Source organism: Gavia stellata, chromosome 1 (genome assembly GCF_030936135.1).
Source record: "Gavia stellata isolate bGavSte3 chromosome 1, bGavSte3.hap2, whole genome shotgun sequence".
Lineage (NCBI taxonomy): Eukaryota > Metazoa > Chordata > Aves > Gaviiformes > Gaviidae > Gavia > Gavia stellata.
This window is the reverse complement of record NC_082594.1, coordinates 34298419-34319524: the sequence shown is the minus strand read 5'-3', so window position 1 is coordinate 34319524 and position 21106 is coordinate 34298419. Positions and strand designations below refer to the sequence as shown.

Below are 21106 nucleotides of genomic sequence, written 5' to 3'. Positions count from 1 at the left end.
ATATGGCAGTATGGTATCGGTTCTTCTCTATCACAGCTGGCTTCCAGTCTCCAGCTATTGCTTTTTCTGAAGTCCTGAAGATTGCCCTGCCCTCTCCTAATCTAATGATTTCCCGACAAAGATTTTGGGTTCCTTCTTTCAAATTCTAGTCTTTTAGAAATACTCCTTTTTCTCTTGATCTTATATCTCCTCTGTTTATGACTATTTTCAGCTACTTCATTTAGGTCCTACCTGACTGCTTAGACATTTAAAACTCCGTTATGCACTTCCACTGAATCACTGATGTGCCTCTCAGGAAGTTTTTTCCTCTTCCACTGTTTCTCATAAGAGCTACATTAGTACATGAGATAAGGTAGATAATAAAAAGGTTAATAACAAAATAAAAAGTTAGTTTAACTGCACAGTATATATTCTAGATACCATATTTAAAATATGTACATTGATTCCCAATATACAAATGAGAATCAAAGCCTCAGACTGAATGAGTGAGATTTTTTGGGGGGGGGGGGTGGGGGGGGTGGGGGTTAGGTCAGAATATTCCCCTGATTCAAACTGAACTTGAAACCACCTTCCACAGGGAACTTCCTTATTGGAAAAGTCATCTTAATGTGTCACCCAGCAAACATCCCAGATTGAGTCGCAGCAGAACGGGGAATGACAGCGTACATTCTGCAGGCCTGTCAAAGAGCAACTGTACTGAAATTACTTTAGCCAAATCCAGTAAATCAGGACAAGTAAAGCTCTCTTTTTGTCTTACTCTAACGTCAGAAATACAGCTAAGGCCACTAGCCACAGTCATTGATGCACAGCAAAAGCGACACCATTTCTCATCAATATAGAAAGCGTCTCCCAATCATGCATTGTTAGTAAGAATTTGCCCAGCCAATCTGTTAATAAATTTAAGGTACAACATAATCCATATAACATCTCCACAAGGCAATCTTTTGCAGGCAAATGAGGGATGGTTAGCACCATCATGTTTTCTTAGTCTGAGATTAAACTAGCTGCCAGTACCCTAGACATCATTTGATGAGAAGGTGTCTGGAGAGAAGGGCTAATCCGTACAGCCATTCTACAACACTGGAAGGTACTGAAGCTTGCAGTGACAGGTAACTGCTGCTGAAAAGAACTAGTAGCAGGGAGGAATGCAGTCCTGGAATCAAAGAGCAACTATTGACATCGCATCCTGGAGGCAGTGAAAGGTAGTGATATTTTCAGAATATGTAAGGGACCAAAACCAAAACAAGGATGAGGTCCTGGAACACCTTCAGTACCTCAAGGGCTGACAAGAACAGTGCCCTCTCTACAGAGGAGTGGTTCAGTGATGCCAAAGAAGCCCATAGCCAAAACTAAAGAAGCAGATACATGTTTGCATTACTTTACCTTTGAATAAGTCAGTACAGAAGAAAGTTGAACAGGGGCCAGATTGAACATTTCCCCTAGAAGAAGGTGGGATTCTCAGTACAACAGACTTCAGCTAATTCAGTATCAAGAATTTTCATCTGTATCCAAGATGGTGCTAAATGGTCACACTGAGCTTCCTGATGCAAGAATGCCTACACAGTGTTCTTTTGTTTGTTTAATATCAAGTACTAATCAGAAATGTATTCCTGTCTAAGACAACAGACACCCTTCATTTGTGGATTAGGGGGTGAACGCTCACTATCAGTCAAGTAGGTAATTTAGAGCTTAGCAGTTTGCAATACACTATGTTGCAAAATATTAAGGTGGCTAGGTAAAAGCAGTACGTTGTGATCTGAAGGAAAGGGGGACAGCCTTCCAAAGAAAGCCAAAAAAAGACTTTTGGAGCCTCCCAAGTAGTCAAGAGCAATGCACAATTAGCACTGCACAGTGGAACCAAAGGGTTACTCAATGATACCAAAGGGAAGGAAAGTGTGTACAAGGTGGCACAGTAAGAAGATGGATCTGCAGAACAGTCATTAAAGAAGACAGCTTGGACAGTTGTCATGGTCTAGCAAGTAATGAAGGTTATAAGGGAGTCAAAACAGCCATAGTTAGAACAAACAGGGAGACATGGAGTCCTGATGTAAAGCTCTATTCTTGCAAGAGAGATTTGATCCAGGAAGAGGGGCAGTACTGAAAATGAATGTATGATGAATTTTCCAGGTTTTTGGAGTATATTGGCATGAACTAAAGGGTACCATGCAGTAAGCAAAACAGCACAGCTACTGCCATTCTGCCTGAAAGCACCTTGGACAAGACCATGAACACAAAGCAGGGAGAAGGAGACTCACACAATGATTAGATGTATTTTAAAGTACAAAGTCCAATGCAAAGTTGGGATACCATCCAAGATGGATCCTTGGAGCTTTTTTCTTCTCTTTTCAAAGTCTGGGCTTAAAATCCCGATAAACAGAACACTTCCCTCATACATAGTTCTTCACTCAAATAAAACATGCAGGAAATACCCATCTAGCTGGGTGTCTGGCCTCAGCACCATGGATACAATTTGCAACAAGTAGGCTTAGATTACACCATACTTACAAAAAAAAAAAAAAAATCAAAATAAATGCTATGGAAGACTTAAAATGAAGTTTGTTTTGTTTTGTTGGGGGTTTTTGTTTGTTTGGTTTTGGTTTTGTTTTTTTTTTTTTAAACGCAGTATTTTGGATCAAAAGGGAACCAGAAATAACAAAACAACCAGGCAGCAAAAGAAAAACAGCTTTTCTAAAGGGTGACTACGAAGGAGGTCAAAGAAAAAAAAAAATTGTATTCAGCGAGACAATTGAGAGAAACAGGGTGGCACATCATGAATGCATCCCTACTATAACCAATAAGGCCTCTTCAAAGCTTGGGCACACGCACACCCTGCAGTGTAAATATAAGCACGGACATCTGACACAAAACTTCAACTATTTTTTCAGAGGTTAGAGCCGTTTAAGAATCACAGTATGTTTAGCTCCTTATATATTACTGAATATTAGATTGCATTTGTTTTAACGTACACTCAAAAATATCCCTCCCATTAACTAAAATTGGTCAGCGGTGTTTGACTATGTATCAAGTACAGCCATCAGAGGACTAGAAAACATTTATATCTGTGGAATGTTTCTAGCAGACAAGTGGAAGTGAAGAAACAAAAAGAATAAGCATAATGGGTCCCAACCCATCCTTAGGATTTCCTGACCCATATTAGTTGTAAATTAAATACCGGCTTTCTAGCTAATGAGGCAAAAGAAAGTAACAAGTTGTATTTATCTTCAATTTAGCTTTGTTTTCCATCAGTCCTAATAAAATGTTCAAAAAAAAAATATTATATACCTTTATATCTATGTTTTTATGTACTTACAATTTCTTTTCAATTTCTAACTCCTTCTGTTAAAGGACATTGAATGTTTTCCTTTTAGTTCAAGCACTCTAAACAGGATATAATTTTCTCATGCCACAAAAAAGAAAAAAGCTCATGAGGAAACTCACGTTTAAAGTATGTTTCTCTTAGTGATTAGAAGGTAGCAATTTAATAGGGAAGCATTTTGCATGATGTTTTTGTAAAAAAAAAAAAAAAAAGAAAAAAGAAAAAAAAGGAGATTACGCTCTTTACGAGATAAAATGCTGTTTGCATTCTATAGTCGCAGCTGACACTTTACCTTTCCTGTAGCTTCTCATCTGAAATCTGTAATTCTTCTTTCAAGTTTTGGTATCTATCTTCCCTTAACAATCTGGTGCCGTCATAGAGAGTCAGTTCTCTGTCATGTATTAGTCTGTTTGAAAATGAAGAATAAGCTTTATCTAGCCTTTGACTACTTTTTAAAATACTTACATTAACTAACACTTTTTTTAAAAGCTACCTCAATCAACACGGGTCATAGTAAAAAGAAAACGTTATACCAATTTACCAATTTAAGATGCATCCAGGTGTGGAGGTAAAATAATATGCATGAGGAAACAGTTTCAGGGCATAGTCAGTTGGTCAACTTAGTTTAAACAGGTATGGTAAGAAAATGAAAAATAAAAAATTCTGTCTCACCAGTAGAGTGTGCATAAATGGCATAAACCAGCCATTTTATTATACTTGTACCAAGTAATATACTTCTGTTTTGTTTCTTGAAGCAATATATATGAGCTGGCTTTAATGATTAACATATAGACCCAGTTTTTATTGATTTTATGCAGAAGTTGATTAGATATAACACATGCATATGTCAGAAGAAAAATCAGAAGACAAAGCTGAACTGATTAAAAAGGAAAAACCAAGCAAGCATAACTCTCTCTTCTGCCCTTCTGCATATACATACAATAAAAGAAGGCACAGAAAGTTTTTGCTACAACCTGCTTTTAAAGCTGCTGGTGTCCTTTAAGTTTGCAGAAGGCAGTGTATGATGCAGGCACATGAAATAGCAGAAAAATTTGACCTGACAGTATAGATTATTATTAACATAGTATTTGCTATTACTACTTCTGTTCTGCATAGTTTAATTTATTTTTTATTGAATTATGAAATAATGTTTAGAAAGAGTTCTTTGCAATCAATATAAAATATGCCTTTACATATAACTGTAATGATTGCATTTTATTTAGAAGCAGAATGCATTGCATTTTAAACATTTTCTGACATCTTGCATTTTCAAATCATTGCGCAAATATTACTAATTTTTAGATTGCATAAGTTTAGAGTAAAATCTAGCTTACTCTTCAATTCAGACTTACATTCTATATTTACAAAGAGCTGAAATTTCCTGTATTATTATAGACTTACAAAGAACACGAAAGAACTGCTTCTGCTTTTAAGTATGTAAAGACTGAACATCACATATTCTATGAAACTTCAATGCTCAGCTTGATTTTTACCGTATTCTTGAAGTTATAAAGTCGTATTCACCAGAAGGAACTTAATTTCTCAGTATGCATGCACTCAATAAACAGATCACGTGCACCCAACTTATCCGTGCTCACATCCTGACCTTTGAAGTACAGCTAGAGTGCCAGGGTTAATTCGATGAATGCCATCAAGAATAACAAGCTTTCCTTCCAGGGCAGCAGTAACAAGTGGCGATGGTCTCCAAGCAGTGTCTCCATTAGGAAGAGTATACCTTTGCTGTAGCAAATCTCTAGCTGTCATATCCTGTAAGTATCAATTCATGAGAAGAATATGTTTATGCTCTATTTTCTTCATCTACAAGTACATGCTTTCTCCTTAAAACACTGCATTCTGTTTTTCCTGAGAATATACCCAAAGATTAGCAGGAAATCTTCGATCACTTTTCTAAAGAGTATTAGAAATACACACACGAATCTACGCAGACACTATGTTAAATAGTTTTTGGAAGTTCTAGACTTGCCAATATCACCTCCTTGAAACCAGGACAAAAGCCTTTCACCACCACCCCCCCCGCCCCTTAAATGTAATGCAAACATATGACAACTTGTACACAGCTTCATGTACAGAAGGGGGCAGCAACTGACACCTGGAACAAACGAGTAATTTATTTCATATAGAAGAAGTCGCCTGAAAGAGCAAAGATTTCATCATTAATCTGGAACACAAACCAGCATGACATTCCACCTCTCAGCAGGAAAGCACAGTGAAAGCACCGGAGAATAAAGGGCAGAGTGAGAAAGAAGCCAGTAACAGAGGAAAATATCAAAAGTACATAGCATATCACAAAATAATACTTAAGGCATAAATCAAAACCAAAGGCAAAATCTAGCATATCCTCCAGCATACATATTTTAGATGTTCCATTATAACAGGTAAGCACTAGAGCAACAAAGACGTAATAGGCATTTTGCAACCTGGAAGATGAAATTCCTTCCTCAGGCTGTGCTGTGAACACAACGTAACCTAAAATCAGATGAGAAAAATATTTTCTATTGTAGCTGTAGCTTTTGCATACGTCCTTTTCACAACTATAAACCCTTTGAACTGTAAAGAATAAAAATAGAACACATTACGTCATATGGCCTGAATCATTTCCTCTTTCTACATTTCCTTAAAAGCCTTAAAATAACAGGACAAAGTCTGGTTTCTTCAGTGCTTCCACACTTGTATAATTTAAAGTCTCACGTTCAAATCCACAAAACCAGACCATATTTTTATTGCTGCATTTCTGGTTTTTTCCTGCTGTGTTTGCTCTTTTCTATTTTATTAATGAATTAGACTAAAACTGGAACGTGAAACATTTTTATTAAAGCCAGAGAAAAATGTAAATGTTTTTAGGACTTGCATCAGACGTGTGCATTCAGTAGCCAGTAAATGCTGTATAACTGAATATTCAACTAACACACCTCTGACAATTCACCTCTAGAGGAATGAAACAAGGTACCGTATGAATTGATCAGGACCCTAGTATGCTATATAGAATGTCCATCTCTACTTCCAACAAACATTCGAGAACCATGCATTAATTTTCTGGAGCGAAACTCAGAAATGTATTTTGCTGCAAAATATTTTCTGAAATATAAAATGTTTAGATCATAATTTGAATGGGTGAATGCAATTCACTTTAGTGATGCATTAAAAAGAAGTATCATTCGCTAACACCTGTGCAGTTTCTGTAGGGAATTTGTTTTATGGCTAAGTACCTGCCCAGTGATTTACTGTTTCTATTTATTTACTCTAAGCCAATTTTTAATAATTTTATATTTTTAATATCATGTATGAGATATAGTGTTATAATACCTTAACACTAAAAATCCATCCCTTTGGAAGGGAGGTAATAGAAGTATATGAATTAAATTTTTTTCCCCTTATTTTGCCAAAGCAATGGCAACATTATATTGCCTTGTGAAACAAAATGCTTATTTTAATTTGTAAGAGTCATTGTAACTTATGGTTTTTTTACATTGTGTTGTTTATTTTCTAAAATATCTCGTATACAGGAAAAAAGACGTTTAGGAGAGAAAACAAGTAGGATAACTTCTGTTCCACTCCCTTTAGCAGCGATAGCAATACAAGCCTCCAACCTAGCCACTTTTCATGGCTCGCAGTGCTAATCATGTTCTTGGCAATTATGAGGTGAAAAATCTATGTTTCCTGCTTTTCATGCCAATTTGGACTCATATTTTTTCAGCATTTCTCAAATAAAAAATTGGAAGACATTTGAAAAGAAAAATCATGAGGTCATGCAAAAAAAAAGAAATCCTAGAAAAAAAAACATCACAGTACACAAACACTAGTGATGTGCTTAAAAGACTGTTTTTGCAGGGGAAGAAAAGGAGCAAGTTGCTGGAAAACTGTTATAACACCACTTTGAATATTGCCTTTCCCCCCCCCGAAACTCTGGGGGGAGAAAATGTTTTATTTTAAACAATATAAACCAAAAGTTCCCTAACTACAGTTCACAAAGAACTAGCTGGCTGCTGCTCCTTATTTGCTGTTGCTTAACTGCATTAAGAGACAACTTAAAAACAAACCTTTCCTAACCAGGAGGAGGTTCGTTTGTCAGCATTTTGCCTACATGGAATTGCATATAATGAGAAATCCGTATAATGATGTCAGATATCACAAATGAGACAGGAATTGTTCTTTGAGCCAACTGTCAGTATGAGAGATGATCTATGTGCTCAAAAAGTCTGGGAACCCTTGGTTTAGGTAAATTTGATTCTCATCTCACAACATAAAAGCTTTCAGAGGTTTTTTTTCCTGTGAAATCAATATAAAGAGCTATGCCTTTTCACACTATTCAAGCCCTTAAATCAACTTCACATGGAAAGAATGATGAAGTAAATATTAAAAATAAAATTAAACATTATATATAGAAAAGAACCTAAGAATCCATTTTTTCACAGACCCTGAAGAAAAACAGTGCTATTGCTTCAGACCAAGGATAAGTGCCCCACTACTTATTTTTGTGCCTGTAGAAGTTGTTGGAAAATAAAAATGAACCATAGGACAAATAAAAGCCTCCTTAATTCTAGAAATGGATTTAGGACAATATGGTGTCTCTCTCAAAAAAATCAAAAAGACACTTTTTTGAACCGAAATAGAAAAATCTGCTAAATTTACAGCATTATCAAACTTCTCATAGCCTTCATTGCTGAATTACTGTATGAATTAATACATTTAACATTTGTTCTGCAATATTTTAAGAAAAACCAAATGCATTCTTAAAATTTATCAGAAGATGCATAGCTCAGGTACATTCAATCATTTTTTTATACACTGCTTCCTGTAAAAACTGTTGAGATTACATAACACATGGTACATAGGAAATATCTATACATACAGATGCATGTGTGGATCTTATGTAGTCTTGTCTACACAGGAATTTATAGTGAACAACGAGCTCACAGTCATTTATTTGTCTTAGCAATACTGTTTGGTATCGTCAAAAAGCCTCTCTATAAAACCCCTCTGCCCTTTGAACTTGATCAAACCCTGGTGAAACCAAAGGAAACGTTTACTTCGGTAGGAAATACTTCAAACCCTTCACCTAGATTTTACTTCTGTAGGAATTACAGATCCCTCTGAAAGAAAGATGTTTACTGAGTAACTAATTTCATTGTTAGGCCTTCTCATGTGTCTCCAAAAAGGAAGTCTCCTGCTCCTATTCAGTGAAGCCGTACTAACTAAATGTAGGATGTTGAAAAACAGTGGTCATGTTTTTAACCAAGTAATTGTCTAATTTTGCTGGTGAGTACCCAATACTGCATTGCGTGCAACAAAACAAGGGTTAGGGTGTGCCTGTCCTTAAGCAGGTTTGTCAGGTTGCAAAAGTTATTTTCCTAGGATGATTTAAAAATATGTTTACAGTGACAAGTGCAGAGAGGAGTATTCAAGCTAGCCGGACACACTCAGTTCTGGGTCAGAAACTACACACCTATCTTAATATACCACTGTACAGAAGGTAATAGGCGCTGCCGGGAACCCAGGTATATTACTATGAACATCATTGCATTGATGAGGCTATGTAGCTTTGGAACCCAAATCTGCTCACATCTGGCCACATTAAAGCATAAGAAAAGAGCATAAGTCATCTGTCTGACTCCATATATGCAGACACAGTTTCAGAGTCTGCACCTTTATCAGCTGAAGCCACACAAGGGGAAGGAAAAGCAGTGGGATCCTCTCTGGCGAGGATCTTAACAGTGCAGGGAAACATAAAATGGACTGTCTTGCTTTTTTCATCATCAGCAATATTCCTCTGTTTTCTCTCACTTTTTGTCTGTTTCAACCCTTCAACCTCATCACCCATTTCTGTCAGTGTCTCTCTCCCCCCACATGCCATTGCACTTGCAAATCAGCTGCCACTGCCATTTCTTCCTTTGGAGGTCTCCACACTGCCTGGGAAAAATTTAAATAAGCAAAGGGATGGAAGAAAGAGACCAACATAGGGCATTAAATCTGATGCTAATGTTCCCCTGCAGCATTGCCAATTATCACCTCCAACTGTAAAACCTGTGATATTTGGTGTATTTTGACTCACAAGGTCATGGGAGAGTCTTGACTTTGTATTTTATTTGAGAGCATTTTCATTACTCAAGGTTATGGGGAAAACCTTACATGTGTGATCCCTACTGTGAAAAGCTAGCAATTTAATTAATTATACTTTTTAATCTTGTAATTTTTCAGTTTATGTCATGAGGTTAGATTGTATCAAGATCTAAGACTGACAATTCTTTCCAAACATGTACTGAGTGAGCACTAGCTATAGGTGATCACTGTTAAGCATGACAAAGCTTGGGGTTTGCAAAAAGCTGTAGTGCTATGAGAAAGCCTGAAGCACTATCCCGATGAAATCACAGGAAAAAACCCTAAATGTACAGCAGCTCCACTGCGCCATGTTTACCATACTCCAAGATAACTGACAGCTTCAAAACCTTCATTCCCTTATTATTCTGCATGTCCAACCTTCCTGGAACCATTACTACTACTTCTATGTTAATCTTTTTAAATACTAACTTTACATTTTACTTTGTAAACACATTCACTCTGCCCTTACTTTTTCAGTTACTGTAACTTTCTTCCTCCAACTCATGGAAAATGCAGGTACAACAAGCTCCTTGCCACCACCTTGAAAGCCCATGGATGCCCTTAAGACTTCTCCATTTCTGCCTTCTTGTCGTTTTACCCCATGACTGCCATTCTAAGGCAACTACATCAGCTGCCTGTGCGTCTCACAAACAGTGTTAATGCACACTTCTCCACCCAGATTTATCTTTAAAGCCACATCTGTACTAAGACACAACATAAATAAATTAGCAACAATTAGGCTAAGAGCGGAAGAAGATTACTGTCTGTTTGTTATAGCACCTATGAATAATGACGTTAATATTAATTGAATGTAATATGTATATATTACATTTGAACACCAGCCGTCATTTTATATTTCTAGGATGCAACATTTTTGAACATGGAACCTTATCTTCTAATCTCTACTGCAACACAGTCCCACCACAACCGTAATTGTCAGACTAAACAGAAATGTGAAAAAAGAAAAGGCACAAAATCTATAACATTGATTAAAATTCCATGTGTTAGGCACCAGAAGAAATAAACATGTAAGAAGATATTAGGCAATCTTGACAGAAGCAGCACATTAAAAAAAAAAACAAACAAACCAACCAGAAGAAAGATCAAGCCTATGGAACATGAGAAATAACTTCACAAAAATTCCCCAGAAACATAAAACCCATTATGTATTCTCAATATGACAAAGAAACTATCTTTCAGAATAATAAAAAAATATTGTTAACAATGGAGAATTCCATTATAAGATTAAATAGCATATGGACAAACAAAAAAAAGGAAAGACAAAAGGTCTTCCGGAGCCATTCAACATGCATGAATTACAAGTGGTCACTACTCTGACCTAAAGGCAGGAAACATACTTCAAAAGGGAAAAAAAAAAAAACCAAAAAGGAGAAGACACAAAAGCCACAGTTTTCTTTATGACACTCAGTCATGCCAAATCACAGAATGAGTTGTCAATTCTCTGTGGCTAGGAGAAAGACCACCGTGTTAAATGATTCTCCTTAGATTTTGTTTAGATTACCTCTCTTTCACATTCACAATGAAGTCAATAAATTCGAAGGAAAGCAGTATCAGGGCTAGTTTATATGTAATAACATTGTACTATCTATATCGCCGCACAGTACCCCCTCTGTTTAGACCTGCAATAAGAAGAGATTTTAGATGAGCATGCTAACAGAGAAAATAAAAAATGCTCTTTAATAATCAGAAAACTTTGCTATCTTTGAAATCTTTGCTACCCTTTTTATTTTAACCCGTGTTGATGATTATCAGTGATTTTAAAAGCTGCAGCTATATATGAACATAGCTGCAGCTTTTAAAATCACTGAAAGAGAGAGAGAGAGAGAATATACACAAAGAATCAACGTCTGTGTATTATATTTTGGATCATATTTAAAGCATGATCATCAGCAGAGAGTTTACGTACCTGGTACAGCATGATAGGTTCTATGCTGTATCCCAGTATATCAGCGAACTCCTTAGCAATAACTGTTTTGCCACAGCCCTAAAAAGTTAAAAATAAGAACAAGATTACATTCTAAGGAACATGGGGAAGGAGGGAGAAAAGAAATTTCAATTCTTACTTTTCCTCCAATTAAACACATATCTTTAACCATATGAGATTGCATCATTTCTGCCAGTAGTTGATTATGGCTGGAAGTCCTTATGAAAGTATCTGATCGAGGACGCTTTTTTAACAGCCCAGTACCAGCTGGAACCTATAAGGAAAAAAAAACATATATCAAAACACTAAATAAGCTATACGGTAATAACTATAGGCTTTGTGTGGACTGGGTTACACTTCTCCAAAACCACTGTAATATTTTGCTGATGACTGTCATCCATCAAACCTAAATCTTCCACTTAAAAAATGTTAAATGGTATAATTTCTAATAGACAACTTCCTTCACACCTCCTTCGCCCACTCTTCATGAAAAAAAATAATAAAATGTGAACCAATTCAACTCCAGCATTGGGGTCTGCAAAGAGACCCCATCAGAGAAACAGCAATTTGTACTGTGAAAATCTGAAGGAACTACTTTGACCAGAACTTTGTAGAGTTTCAATCATTCCCCATGTTAAGGCACTTGCTTTATTTCAACTTCCCATTCTAGTCTGGGAACCATTTCATCTGCAAACTCCTTATGCCCTCGTGTTCCCCAAGAGACATTCTGCAGATGTATTTTCAGAAGGTATCACCTACACATCAAATGAAAGCAAAAATCCTCCCCTCAAAAAAGAGTTGAATCAGGTCCCTAAAGATTCACATTCTTCTTACAAATTCCCATTTGCTGCTGTTCCTTTTTCACTTGTCACAGTACAAACTCTCTGAGGATATTCCTCACCAATGTTAATATGATCTCTCTCTGACTCCCAGTAATTCACCTTCTTCACAGACTCTCTAGACTCTCCAAATTCAACATTAACTTCAAATTCTCAGATTAGCATCTGTTTCCTGATAAGACCTTATTTCACCACCTAGAAGGTCATAAACTTCATTGGAAGAAACTCAAACTAATCATATTTGATATGATTACTTTTGTTCCATTTTCCCAACATCCTGTGACAGAACATTACCAAGCACTCATTAGATTTTATTTGAAGTGTAGACAAAGACAGACTATTGTTTTTATTAAAAAAAACAGGGAAAGCCGCACCAAGAGCATCACAAGTACTCTGTTACTCTAATCCAATAAAAAATGATGAAATTTAGAGGTTTTTCTTTCATCCATTCTTTAGCATTTCTTTTAACACAAGAAACTTAAAGGAATCACACATAGGAAGGTATGAGTTTATCTAGAAATAAAATCTGGTGTATCCATAATCTAATATTCCAATATCTAAATGGTTTTCTAATAAATATCATGTGTTACACTAGCAAAAAATATTCAATGCAAATGAGCTACAGTATCATGTGTAAGGGTCAAATTCTCAATGAGATGAAAACAGGTTAATTATATCTGAAAACATACATAGCTTGATGAAGATATCAATTTATACCTGGAATGTCACTTCTTTTTCACCAATCTGGACAGTTACATCAGCCTTGAAGGGTTTGTTTCCATGTGCACTTTCTACTTTTGTAATCCTTCTGGGAAGCAAGTGGATTTCTGAATCTTGAAGCTCAGAACGCTGTAGAATTAGGGGGTTGGGGAAATTAATTATCAAATCATATTGAAGATTAATTGCTTGGGAAGTCCTAAATCCATTTACTTCAACTTTTACTTCACATACCTATTTTCACATTCTTAATAGCCTATATATTTTACATTTAAAACCAAAGCAAAAAGATTGTATACCATCTACTTATGCTGACTGTAGTGACAGATGTAAAGTGAAAATGTCAGGCCAAGTCTTAGCCTGACAGACTGAAATAATAAGAGAAATGGAGGATAGCCTTTAGCATGTGTAATAATAGATCACCTATCTCTGCAGGTTATTATAACCAATTGCAGATTTAAACATCTGGCTACCAATAAAAATAACCATCAAACATTATGTTTACTTAGCTCCACAGCCTTATACAATGAAGATTGAGGACAACCTCTACAAATTAAGCCTTCAGCATGTTCTGGGTATATCAAGGACAAAAACCAGGACACTTGTCTTCCCAATCCTCTTTTGATCATTATACTCTCTATTTTATGCTGTATATAGAAGCATGAAAAACATCTAAAAAATCTTGTAAAAAATCTATTTTGTTGGGGAAGGGGACGTCATATCAGGGGGATTTATGCACAAAAAAAGCCACTAACTGAAGCTACTGAACTCATAGAGCCATTTTATTCAACAGAACGAAAGCTGAGTAAAGGAGGAAAAGAAGTATTATCCAACTCCTTAGAATTCTTAGAAAAAAGATTTTTTTAAACAGAAGTCACTAATGTAAAATAATTCTTAAAAAGCATGTAGCTTTATTACTGCTAAGACTCACAGCACCGCCTATTAAAGTTTAGAAAGAATACTGAGATGCATTCATACAAACGCTTTGACTCTTCATCACTTTTTAAATTCCCATTCTGGAACAAGAGCCTACAAAAATTTCATGTTTAAACATGAATTTAAGATAAATGTGCTTTATTAAAGGGCTGCACCAAATTATATTCTTATTGTAACAGCTGAGTCTACTTCAGTTACCATTAAATGCTTAAACAACAGAGGACAGGAATGCTTACTGATTAGTATCTCAAACTATGACTCTAAGAAATGCTCCGACTACGACTCTGTGAAATGAACTACAGATGTTCACACTCTTATGCTCATTAGTAAATTGTAATATTCTTACTAACTTAATGGCATTTTGGATAGGGCCAAAGCTGCTCATAAACAAATTGCAAACTGCTTGTACACTAAAATCCCTTAATCAGATACCAACAAAAGAAAATAACTGTGAGGAAGCAAGAAGATTATCTGCACCAGCAGCCTCCGTATCAAGCAAGGAAGATTTGGAGACAGCAGCAGCAGACCTTGTACACAAAGGTTTGGGAGTCTAAAATTTCCAAGGTGTTTTTTCATTTTGGATTTTTGTTGTTTTGTTTTTTCATTTTGGTTTTTTGTGGTTTTGTTTTTTCTTAAAATGGTGTTGAGGGTTCTGCAGCTAGCCTTTTAGACCCTAAATTAGGACACTGAAAGAGGACTGTCTATCTCTGTGCAGATCCTTTCTGAATTTATACAACTAGAATTCATTTAACTGAATTTGTAGAATTTGAATTCATCACATGCAAGCACAGAGATGCTGCTGAACTGGATAAGGTAGTAATTAAACAAGTTACCACACTTACACCTGGACGTGAGCAGCAAACAACCCTGTTTGTGGCTTTCAGATTAAGACAGGTATCTTTGATGCAGTTCTTCATTTAGAATTATGATAGCTAGATATGGAATCAGAGAGTGGCGTGAAATGGATGTACAACACATGAAACATACTTCTGTCTGAGCCAGAAGCAACTTCCTCTATGCAAAGTCCAAGTTGATAGCTGCAAAGGAAAAAATATTTGTGGCTTGGAAGGACAACTATTGAGCACATTCAGTATCAGAAAGTTTGGGATATACTTGGACAGTCAGAAGTGGGCAGCCTCATTGCCTCAGACTCAAGAGGAAAGAGAAAAGAAAAGACCAGCCACAAAAAACAAGTGAAGTGGTTTGGCAGTCCATAATCATCAGGCCACATTCTACATACCTAGGAACACATGAAAGAAGGCAAACTGTAAAAATGAGAAAAAAGGAAGAAGATGAATTCTGACCACTTGGAAGTATCTAATGATCAGTAATGTCTCAGCATGGAAACTGCAAAGAATACACTGGTGATACAGCTGGTCAAAGGAACAGAGAGCTTAAATGAGACGTATTTGCAGATAACCACTATGCTGAACCCACAAGACATCTAAGCTGTCCAAAAGAGGCATCCAAAGGCAACTGATCTTTCTCGAAGATTCTCTGCATGGGAAGGAAAGAGAATTTTTCAAGGAACAATTGGACTGAACTGTTTCACTAGAAGCAAAATATGAACTGCAAGTGCAAGATGGGATAGATAGATGACGTCTGAAGAACAGATTCCACTACAATTGTATGTATTGGCACTAAGAGCATTCATTAATGCAAAACCCCAAAGATTATAAATTAATTTGGGGGGAATAAAAGAGAAACAAATCCTTGCTTAGACCAAAATTTGCAACAGAAATATCTAAGAAGTGAAGAGAATTATCTAGACAAGAAAAAAGATTACAGTTTTCTTAACTAATAGCCCACTTCCCATGAGAGAGTGCCTATGTAGTCTCAAGATTCCCTATTGTGAGGCAGGGAAACAGTTTTCGAGGAGGAGGTCAGGTAAGATTAAAGTGGATGGGCAAATAATACAAAAATGAGTCCAAGGGAACAAACAAGCTTTTCTTTGATATAAGATCAAGACAGTAAACACAGAATCATCAAGGCATGAAAAAAAAAGAAGAAAAATTCTAGAAGGGTCTTAGAGAGAAAGTAAACATTTGGATAGTAGGCTAAAAGGGACTTGCTCATTTATTAAGAAAAATCTGATCTATATGTTGTTTCTAAAAACTGATGGGAAGATTCTCTTCATTAGGAATTAAAAAAAAAACAGTGGGCGTTTCCAACACTGGGAAAAAAGGCACGCCAAAATCATGTGAGAATTAAAAAAGCAAACCCCAAATCTCTGATGAATCTGAAGTAGAATGCTAAAAGCTTATGGAACAGTGAAGAAATAAGTATAGAACAGCTGGAGTCTCTTATGAGCCACCAAACTCAGCCTAAATGAAGATGATCAGTTTTATAAATCTGTAGGAAGGTAGAGTAAGAAATCACCTTGCTTCTGCCAGACTCCTCTTCCTCACATTTCTTATGGAATAGAAAAAAAATAATCATGTATCCATATTTAATACAGTTCTGGCACTGCTATTACTAAAATAGCATTATAAACAGAAGTTCCTCAGTACAACCAGTTATTTTCTGTATTTCTTAAGGTCCATTGCTTAACAAGATTTGTTGTGTGTAAAGAGAATAAAATTCCAAGTAAGATTATATGTACTTGTTGACATAATGGGACAAGTTCGTGTAAGTAGTGATGAGGAAGAGTATCAAAAAACCAAAAGGAAAATCAACACAGAAAAATGTAAATTATAAGGAGGTATTTAAAAGTAGATGATCATTGAGAAAAAAGACTTTACTAGTCAAATCAACCTGTCTTACACAGGAAGCAAAAGCCTGCACAACACATTAAATAAAAGAAATGGAAAATGGACGAAGCTGATGGTACTGAACAAAAAGACCTTCACCATCTCTAACTGACAGGGGAAACAAAATGACATAAAGGATTTAAAATAAAGGCATATTAAGAACAGAAGTGACTGTTACTGTTCTGCTAACAGATGGAAGTCTATTTCCACCCAGACCATGGCGCTTACAGGCAATTTCAATCACCCTGACATGTGGTGGAAGGGCAACACAGCATGACACAACCAATCTAGATTTCTGAGGCTACCTAGAATAACGTCTCAACACAGGTGCTGCAGTAGCTATGCAGGGGTGATGCACAGATGGCTCCTGGTATTCACAAACAAGGAGCAATTGGTTGTGGATGTGGCAATCAACAGCAGCCTTGGCTGTAGCAACCATGAAACAATGGAGTTCAAAATCCTGAGGGGGAGTGATGAAGACCAGTAAAAGACTACAGATCCTGGATTTCAAGCCAGATTGGCTTATTCAGAGAAGTGGTAAGTAGGACCCCATAGGAGGCAGCTTTGAAGGTTCATGGAAGCTAGCAGGTTATTCAGGATAACCTCCTTCAAATGCAAAGATTATCCATCCAAAAACTCAGGAAGACAAGTAGGAGACCAGCCTGGTTAAACAGGGAATACAGGACTGAGCTACAATGCAATAAGGCAGTATACGGGAGGTGTCAGCAGGGATGGGCTACAAACATTTCCCTGACACATAGGCTTGGTTTTAGGAAAAACAAAAATTCACTAGCTACAAAGTTGGTTATTTCTAAATATGCACATACAAATAACTTCTAATTTTCAGGACTGAAAGAGCTGGGTAAGATGCTCTAAGCTGCGAATGCTAATTTTCAACAACATACATAACTCCTACAACTTACTCAAGAATTAAAAAATGCCGGCACTGTGCTAGAGTTTCAAAAGGATAAATCGAATAACCCAGTGTAATTATAGGCTTTTAAAGCTATTATTAAACATGGAGAAAACAACAAAACAGATCTGACCAACAACAAGCAACAAAAGGCTAACACAGACCAAAACTAGAGACTAGTACAATCTATAATCATGCTATACTGAATGCATTTTGTGTATGTGATCTCTATTATAATTTTAGTATCTCCTCTTAAAGGTCAAATGCCAGAGGTATTTTTTAAGCATCTAACTACCTTAACCATATAACTTGCTACTTTCAAGTTAATTAACCACTTATATAACAAGGGTTTTTCTGTAGTCCTGAACTGCGGTCTAAATATTCTACAGAACATAGAGGTTTCACCTTTCACTATAATGAAATCTACTAGCTTATGAAGGCTTTTTAAAAATAGTTTTAGCATCAGCAATAATGTAGCCATTTAGTTTACTTAAGGTTTCTTTTTTTTTTTACAGAAGTAGTGAAGTTACATTGGTCAGGAGAACTACTGTCACAATCCACTGCTCTCTGGAATTATAATATGCATATGCAATACTTACTTTTAATGCATCTTTGACTGCAGTCCTGCCTTCCTTTCCAAGGAAAACTTCATAGGGGTAAAGCCGGTCAATAACATGCTGGACTGACATCATAGGAAAGGAATCCTAATTCAAATTAAAAATTACAAATTAAAAAACTCATTGGCTTATTGTATCATCAGCCATTAAACTGAAAATCCTATATAGCGCTGAACTTAAAATAAAACTGTAAGGGCAACATACAAATGACCACTACATGCAGTATTCAATCAAATGTCAAAACACACATTTCTCAAGTGCAACTCATTATAATATAAATGTCAAAAGTAGATTAGAAGAACTATGTCCTAAAAATTACTTTCCTGTGCATAAATGGAAGCTACAGTGACTGGCTCAGATTCCTAACCTTAAATGGCTTCAGGTGAGACAAATCCCACCACAGGTAACTGAGTTTCACAGTACTATTAGAAAAGAATCAGCATGACAAGAAATCTGTATTACAATAATGATCTACTCATTCACAGTGATTTCTACTATTTAATTTTGATTCTATTACATTGTACAGATTCTACTTAACAAATCAATTCCTAGAAATTTCTGAACAGTTTGATCAAAACTGTTTTGTTTTGAAATGAATTACTAAGTATGCTTGCACTTTCTACACAAAATTGAAAACAACTTTTTTTTTTTTACTATCTCCTTCTTAGTTGTAAGTATGAACTCTTTTGTCAGTTGCTGCCTGAACTAGACAAAGATTTAATTATTTCGCTGCAGTAATAGAGAAAGAAATGGAAGTGCATTTATGAATACTCAAGAAACATGCATAAAGCCTTTCATGGTGTAAAAAAAGTGTTTCAAAAAACCTAAAGTAATGCTTGATTGTCTGTCTCAAAAAGACTTAAAAATTTTTAAGGACTGCTTGTGTATAACACTAGTGAAAAACAGTCCGTGGACTGGCACTACTTTTTTAAGCCTTCATTAAAGTAAGTAAAAAGTAAATAATATAATTCAAATAAAATCAACTGATTTTCAGTTATACACTTGGATTTACATAGGCACCCAACTGAAAGAAGAGTTGCTTAGAAATGAAATCAGGAGATGCATATTTTTATGAAATGCATTATTTAATTCATACTTACAATCAGTAATACTATTTATAATGTCCCATATTAAAAAAAGATCAGTAAAATTAAATCATTTAAGGCACTGTAGTAAATGTACTGCTTAAAGGATCAGGGAGCCCTTTATTGGATTTTAAAGCTCTCTGTCTATATAGAAAGACCTAACATATAATTTGTCCATATAATCTCAAATTAATAATAACTACAATGGCGTGTATGAAATTAGCCTCTTCAGAACAGCACCCTATAAAAATATTCTACCTTTCAGCAGGCAGGAGTTTTCAACCTAAGAAATACATTTTGGGACTGTGTGAATCCATAATAGAAGATAAGAAGCTTGTCATTATAATGTATTCCCTCCACACTTTTAAACAGTTAAATCAACCAAGCTAGAAGTAGAGTATGACAGTGACCTAGCATGCGAAGGAAAAATGCTGTAGCTAGAATCACTGAGCACAACCAGCTTAGAAAACCAAGTGATTAATTCTAAAAGAAACAGTTCTCGTGTACCTAAAAAAGACACTGTCATACAATGATAACACTTCACATTCTCTAATGTAAAATAAAATGCTTCCTTCATTCCATAGTTTAGATAATAGCTTAGGGCTCATTTTCTTTCTGTTACTCTGAAAGCCATCTGGCATTCATTTAAAAATAATTTTTCACTACAGGGCTCAAATAATAAAAAGTTGCAATTTATTTTAAAATCCAACATGTATTTCTTTCCTAAAGCCCTCCAAATACTGTTTCATTTCTTAATCATTTCTTTCTTTAATCACTTCTTAACATCTGATGTAGTATCACTAATTCAGAAAAAACATGTCTGTAAGTATCCAGCACAACTGAGGGAACTGAGCACCACGGTAACAGAAGTAACTGGCATGTTTTAATGTATATAATCCAATAAAATATGTAGAAGTAATCTGCCACTAAGCAGTACCATCGGTAAAACAATTGCAGAGGAGACACAACAGAATTATCCTAAGAGTCCTTTCTACAGACACCTGCACCTTGGAGAGAGGTTTTGAGAAGCTGTCCTGGTATTTTACCTTCCTGGGTTGACCATATCTTCCCTCATGCGAAAGGGTACCAACCCCTCTCTCTCTATATACAGATCTCATCTCCCTGACTTCCTTCAGGAGGCACCTTTTGTTTTTACTTTGACTTTTTGCCATGTAATTATAAAGTCCAAGGGACAAAAGCCTGTCAGGGAAAGCAGAGACTGCCACAGTTTTAGTCCTGACCTGCCTGATCTGCCACTGTGAACTCAGCACGTGTACAGTTGTTATATTTCCCTACAGACTGTAGCCGTCAAAGTATTGCATCTCCAAGTGTGCACAACCTGCATCTTCAGGTAACCCTCTATGTCTATGTTTATTCTAAATCCACCAGCCAACCCAAAGACCTAATGTAGGCTTCATCTCATACAACTTAACTGTCTCCTATACCCACATTTGAATAGTTGTTTTGGGTCCTTTTAGGTGTCAATGGAGAGTAATAGGTGTCTTCGTAATGCAATCAATCTGATTTAGATGCATACCATTAAATCAGAAGCACTTTTACGTTGTGATTTTTATTTCTCTCCACTGAATACCTCAGTGTCATCAAGTAAAATGTAGATGCCTCTGAAGTCAGGTAAGATGATTTAGCAGAATAAAAACCATTATTTTGAGAACTAAGATACATTTAATCACATCACAAATCTTGTGTCACACCGTACTTTGTCCTTCAGTACTATGCTATATACTTGGTTAAAGTATTATCCAGGGATATCTGACTGGGGCTTTTCTCCCTCAAACCATCCTTAGGTTTTTTGGGTTTATTTTTTAAATGTTCATGTTAATCTTCTCCTAACAACAGAAATAAACCAGATC

At 36.0% G+C, this 21106-nt stretch overlaps 1 protein-coding gene across 1 annotated transcript in view; it reads right to left on the bottom strand.

Moving 5' to 3' along the window:
- The window catches only part of VWA8 (von Willebrand factor A domain containing 8), a 105909-nt gene that overhangs the window by 57594 nt on the left and 27209 nt on the right, over window positions 1-21106 (bottom strand). Inside the window, exons 8-13 of the mRNA XM_059827069.1 lie at window positions 18133-18237; window positions 12935-13066; window positions 11518-11652; window positions 11361-11438; window positions 4923-5083; window positions 3609-3722 (exon numbers count right to left, since the gene is read on the bottom strand). Coding sequence (XP_059683052.1) covers window positions 3609-3722; window positions 4923-5083; window positions 11361-11438; window positions 11518-11652; window positions 12935-13066; window positions 18133-18237 — 725 coding nt within the window. The remainder of the gene's footprint in view (window positions 1-3608; window positions 3723-4922; window positions 5084-11360; window positions 11439-11517; window positions 11653-12934; window positions 13067-18132; window positions 18238-21106) is intronic.